At 44.7% G+C, this 6,000-nt stretch overlaps 1 protein-coding gene across 2 annotated transcripts in view; it reads right to left on the bottom strand.

Moving 5' to 3' along the window:
* Nucleotides 1-6,000, bottom strand: part of HEXB (hexosaminidase subunit beta) — an 87,148-nt gene that overhangs the window by 60,177 nt on the left and 20,971 nt on the right. For both annotated transcript variants that reach the window (XM_075325378.1, XM_075325372.1), the window contains exons 3-5: nt 4,685-4,750; nt 3,097-3,143; nt 2,640-2,750 (exon numbers count right to left, since the gene is read on the bottom strand). In XM_075325378.1, the coding sequence (XP_075181493.1) occupies nt 2,640-2,750; nt 3,097-3,143; nt 4,685-4,750 (224 nt within the window). The remainder of the gene's footprint in view (nt 1-2,639; nt 2,751-3,096; nt 3,144-4,684; nt 4,751-6,000) is intronic.

Here is a 6,000-nt window from a genome sequence, read left to right as displayed (position 1 = left end):
ATCCATTAGACATGCCAATCCTGGCGCTTCGCCCAAACTCATCCTGTTGCCCTGGTGCGGTGGCAAACGAGGTAATATATGGGGTTGATGCCAGATGTTTAATGTCACTTGGCATCAGGCCCTGGGGTTAGTGATGTCAGGCGTCTATCAGATACCAGACATCACCAACCCAGTCAGTAAGAAATAAAAAAAAAAATAGACAACAAAAAAAGTTTTATTTGCAAAAAACACTCCAAAACATTCCCTCTTTCACTAATTTATTGAAAAGAACAATCAATTCCAGGTCCGGCGTAATCCAATAAGGGGGTCCCACGGCGATCCGTACCATAGTCACTGTCCCAGTGAATGAAGAACAGAATGTTCCCCATTGGCTGGGAGAGTAATGCAGTGACCTGAGCCAACATCAATAGGTCAGTCCAGGTCACTGCAGGGGATGCCGAGCGCTGCTGTCAGGAGGCTAGATGAGATAATTACCTGCTGTAATAATAATCTTTATTTCTATAGCGCCAACATATTCCGCAGCGCTTTACAATTGCTGTGATGATCTCCTGCACTGCTTACGTCAGCGCTGTCACTGCCTTCTATGCCCGCCCCGTTCTCAGCAGTATCGCGAGAGCCCGTGACATCACTGCTAGTGACAGTCTCGAGCCGCCCGCGAGACGGGCATAGACGTCAGTGACCGCGCTGACGTCAGGAGAGCAGGAGATAGTCACCGCAGGTAATGATCTCATCTAACCTGACAGCAGCGCTAGTCATCCCCGCGGCTGCCAGCACTACAGCATGAGAAGCTGCTGATACTGCGGGCAGACACTGACACGCTGCAGTGCAGGCAGCCGCGGGGCTGGAGCGGGACACAGACTGCACGGGCACCTGGAGGTCACACGGAAGTGCTTCCGTGCGGCGTCCAGGGAGTGTGACGTGTGTGTGTGTACTCTGCTCCGCTTCCTCTCCTGTCATAATGACATCATTTCCCTGCAAAACCTCAGGCAGTGATGAACATTACTGCAGGTAAACCGCGGCTACACCAAGGGTATACTGCACATCATTTGCTACCTGCGGTATACCCCCGGTATTTCGCGATTACATTACAGTGAATGGAGTGACATACTGCAGCTACCTGCGGAAAAGAAGTGACATGCACATTTTCTCAAGAAAATCTTCAGAAAGAATTTTCTTGAGAAAAAAAAACGCAGTGTGCGCACAACTATTTTTTTTTCCCATAGGTTTTGCTGGGAAATGTCTGCAGAAAGATTTCAAGACATTTCTCAAGAAATTTCTGCAGCAAAACCGCGGGTAAAAACGCAGTGTGCGCACAGGGCCTTACTTGGTTTTGGAGCAAAAGCCACCAAAGAAAGAGGTTTATCCAGTCTGTAAACTAAGTGATATGCTAAATCCACGTGTCATACTTCTTAAAGGGAACCTGTCGGGTGCAATATAAACCCAGAACCATGAGCAGTTCTGGGTGTATATTGCTAATCCCTGCCTAACTGTCCCTGTATCTGGTAGCGTAGATAAAGAGATCCTTAAAAAAAAAAAAAAGTCTTTCTATATTTCTAAAGATCCTTTATCATATGCTAATGAGGCCAGCGACTAGTCTCAAGGGCGTTATATCCCCAATTAGTCTTCCCTCTTAGCATATTAGCATGCTCACAGAAGCTTAGTAACATGCTATTCAATGCCCAATGTTATTGGCAGTGACGTGCGTACCTGTCTGTTGTCACTACCTCTCCAACACCAGTTTTAGGTACAGTGCGCATGATCAGAAGTCCCAGCAATTCTGGTCACGCGCACTAGACCTCTCTGAAGCCAGGACGTGTACACTCAGCTTCATAGTGTGCATGATCGGAAGTGCAACGACTTCTGATCGTGTGCAATAAGCCTAAAAGGCGGCATCGGAGGTGATAGCAACAGACACAGGTCCGCGCATCACTGCTGAAGACGCTGGGAAATGGCCATTGAATAGCATGTTAATACACTCCTGAGAGCGTGCTAATATGCTAAGAAGGTGGTCTAATCAGGGTATATACCGCCCTTGCTACTAGTCCCCGCCTCTTATTAGTATATCATAAAGGATCTTTGGAAATACTTTTTCTAAAGATCTTTATCTATGCTACGAGATACAGGGACAGTTAGGCAGGGATTAGCAATATGCACCCAGAACTGCTGCTGGTTATGGGTGCATATTGCACCCGACAGGCTCCCTTTAAGGAGAACCTGTCACAGGAGTATGGGTATGTGATATTTTTATTACAGAAATATTTGCTACTTTTGTTGGATATAGATAAACACGCACAATATCTCAAACACACTTTAATCTATATTAAAATGTTTGGGATATAAAAATCTTTAGCTTTTAATTATATATGTTATGTTACGTTACGTTACATTTTTAACGTTACCCCCAACCTCCCGTTGCAGCTAGATCTTATTTCAGTGTGCCTCCATCTAATGTCCATTGCACAACAACTATCCCTGTTCAGCAATAGCCTTATTAGTGAATTATCAAGACTGCAATTCAAAGTTACTAAATTTACATCACGTGAAATAAAAGGGGACAAAATTATTATCTCAAATTACATCTATAAAAACAGGAAAATGAATTGCGCATAAACAGTAAAAAGCATAAAAACGTAACTCACCAAGTTCAAAAGAATAGTTTTTAATGGTAGATAATGTCTGGATGTGTCCAGCAAAATCCCCCTGTGTGCAAACCGTGGGGCATCAGTAATTTGGGTTTTGTTTATAAGAAACTGGGTAAAAATGGAAAAAAATAAATAAATACACACAAGGTAATCACAATTGTATATAATATATGTATCCGGTATAGGATGGCCAGTGCGGTGATGTGCACAGGGCCCTTTGCCAATATGTAGATATATAAACTGATTACAAAACATGAATATAACTTCTATCTTACTCCACCTTTACTCTATGGTGCAATAACAGTTCATAGGGCCAAGAGTCAACCACATTTATTACTAACGCAATCAAAGTCCTTTCAGGGGGAAGACATTTACTTCTAACGTCTCCTTTGTTCCAACAGCATGTGAGCCTTGTTTCTGAGGCCGACCCCACATTCAGTGCATGAATACTCACCGCCCCACTGCCATCCCCATACACTAGCTGGCTGAAGGTCTCAAGGCCTGTAAAAGAAGACAAAAATGTTAAATTATTCATATGCTACTGTGTTATCTACCAAAATATCAAGGTTGGAATCATGCATGGTTTTATTTCATGTAGATTTTGGAGCTATAGCCAGGTGTAGATTCAGAAGGATAGTAAAATCTAAGAGGGGGTGCTAAATGTTACAGTCAGACTCCATTTGGGCTTTGTTTCAAAAGCGGCACGAGTTATTACAGCCTAAAAAGGGTCTGATGTGAAAAAGTCAGCTCCCCCCCCCTCCGCTAATGCAGGATCATTAGGTTCATACATCCCAATATGGATGGCAACATGAGACCAGCCGGGGGTCTATGGACCCAAACTAAACAACTTCAGTGACCTAACATTCTGTTGAGTGTGGTTCAGAAGACCGGTGGCGGATCTGGAAATCGTGCTCCGTCATTTGACATAAATCCAGCCTAACACGTCACATCTAGCAGCAGCTTAAATGCCAAGTGAGCAATATTTGTGGTTCTAGGCACAAGATAAAATGATGATATAATCTTTCACTTGAAAGAAAGAAAGAAAATGTATGCAATATCTTACACCACTTAAGGGAAAAACCTGGTGACAGGTGCCCTTCTGAGCTGCGGCCCCCACCAATGAGCTCTTATATATAGCATTCCAGAATACTGTATATATGATCCCGGGCCGCTCTGTAAAACATAAAAAACATATAACTTATAATACTCACCTGGGGGGAGGGTGGTCTGGTCCGATGCATCTTGCTACTATTCATCCGGCGCCTCCTCAATGCTGTGCAGGCGTCATCATCCTTTTGAGGTCTGTGTGCATGATGCGTCCTATTTCATCCAGATAGAGGCCTCCATTGTGGTCCTGAGCAGGCGCACTTTGATCTACCCGGCTGAGGACAAGTCAAAGACCGCCCACACATGCGCACTACAACACTTTAATCTACCCTCAGCCAAAAAGCAAGAAGTGTGCGTATGCAGGAGCGCAATGGAGGCCTTTGTGTGAATGACGTAGGACGTATCATCCACACAGGGCTGGGCAGGAGGACGTAGATCACACCATATGAAGGAGGCGTCGAACTGAGAGTAGTAAAACCCATTGGACCGGACCTCCCCCTAAGTGAATATTATAAGGGGTGTTTTTTACGTTTTGCAGAGCGGCCTGGGCTCTTCTATACAGTATTCTAGAACACTGTATCCAAGAGCTCACTGGTGGTGGACGCAGGTTATAAGGAAAAATCCTGGTGACAGGTTCCCTTTAATACCCCCATGTGGACAGGACTGGCCAAGCATCTGATTTGTATGGAGAGGGAGGGGGAGGGGGGGGGGGGGGTTTGGGGGTGAAAGGTCCATAAATTCTTCCCTAGCTAATATCAGGGGAAACAAAAATTGTACACTGAATTTAAATCCTTCATCCTTTTTCTGTCGGCAGCAGCTTATTCAAACTTTCTCAGAGTAAAAGCAAATGCGTTCTCGCCTGAGACAAGCAGTCATATGTATGGGGGGGTGATGGGACTGTGCACGGTACATGGGCTGCTTAACAGAGGACTTACCTCGCAGGGCACCCCAGACTTGACTGGCTTGTAACACTGCTCCATTATCATCAACTATCAGTTTATCTACAAAAAAAACAAAAAAAAAACCACAAAGTCAGTAGTACATGATTAAAGGAGCATAGTTATGATATATGAAAGTAAATGAAAGCCCACCTTACACAGACTGACATCAGATGAACTCGCCGATATTGATGGGTTCACCACATGTCTAATATGGATGGGGCCACCGGTCAGGGGAGATGTTGGTCAGGCAGGCCTGATATTTGACTGCCCATCATATTGTTCTCCTCGAGATAAGTCGGCATCCAACATGCCAGTCAGTAGTTTTCGCAAAGCACACAGAAGCGAAGAAAGCGCTCCCGAGTATGGGAGAGTTGGCAGAGATGGCAGTCAGTGGAATAATCTTCTGCAGCATTGTCCGGCTGACAGCCGCCTAATGGGTATGAAGGCCTTAACACTTCAACAATTCTAGCCAAACTCATAAAGCAGATCATATACAATGTATGGCTGTTGAATGAAAAATGCTTGTGACGATCAGTCAACAACCATCTTAGATGACTCTCCCATACACAGGAGCGCTCCCATACACAGGAGTGCTCCCGTGTCCTCTATGAGAAGCCACTGGCTGACATGTCAGCCGGCACATTATCTCAGCGAGAACAATACCATCATTGGCAGTCAACATCTCTCCCAGCCGGTGACCCTATTCACATTACACCATCGACCAAGCCAGTCGATATCGGCAGGTTCAGATGACTTTAATCTAATGGGTATGGGGGCCCTATGGGTGTAAGAGGTGGGCAAATTTCAAGATTTACTTAAATGTAACCCTGAATATTGGTATATTGCTTAGAGGCACAGACTGCTCAGCCAAGGCTCTTATATCCATATGTCTTTTCTTAGGAACGCTTTGGTGGACTGGACCCTCTTGATTTATTTTATGGGATGTCACACTATCATACAGATGGTGCCTGCACTACAATACAAATGGGACCCTACCCTAAATCAGCATTGCATCATCCCTTTATCCATCATATCCCCCAACTCATTGCACACTTACATACACATAACCTGGGTGGTGGCCGACTCATGCAGCAGTATGCAACTCTGTGTGGAGGGTTTTTTAGTATCTATAAGCATTTTTTACCTTTAGTTTCATCCCCAGTTGGGCATACTTATTGATTGTAAGCTCTTAAGAGAAGGACGTTCATTCCCATTGTTTAAATAGATGTTTACCCTGTAAAGTCTAAGGCTATGTGCGCACGTTGCGTACTAGCCCTGCAGAAATTTCTGCAGCGATCTGAAGAGCACAC

Source organism: Anomaloglossus baeobatrachus, chromosome 1 (genome assembly GCF_048569485.1).
Source record: "Anomaloglossus baeobatrachus isolate aAnoBae1 chromosome 1, aAnoBae1.hap1, whole genome shotgun sequence".
Classification (NCBI taxonomy): Eukaryota; Metazoa; Chordata; class Amphibia; order Anura; family Aromobatidae; genus Anomaloglossus; species Anomaloglossus baeobatrachus.
The sequence above is the reverse complement of the archived record's forward strand: the minus strand, read 5'-3'. Positions and strand labels throughout refer to the sequence as shown.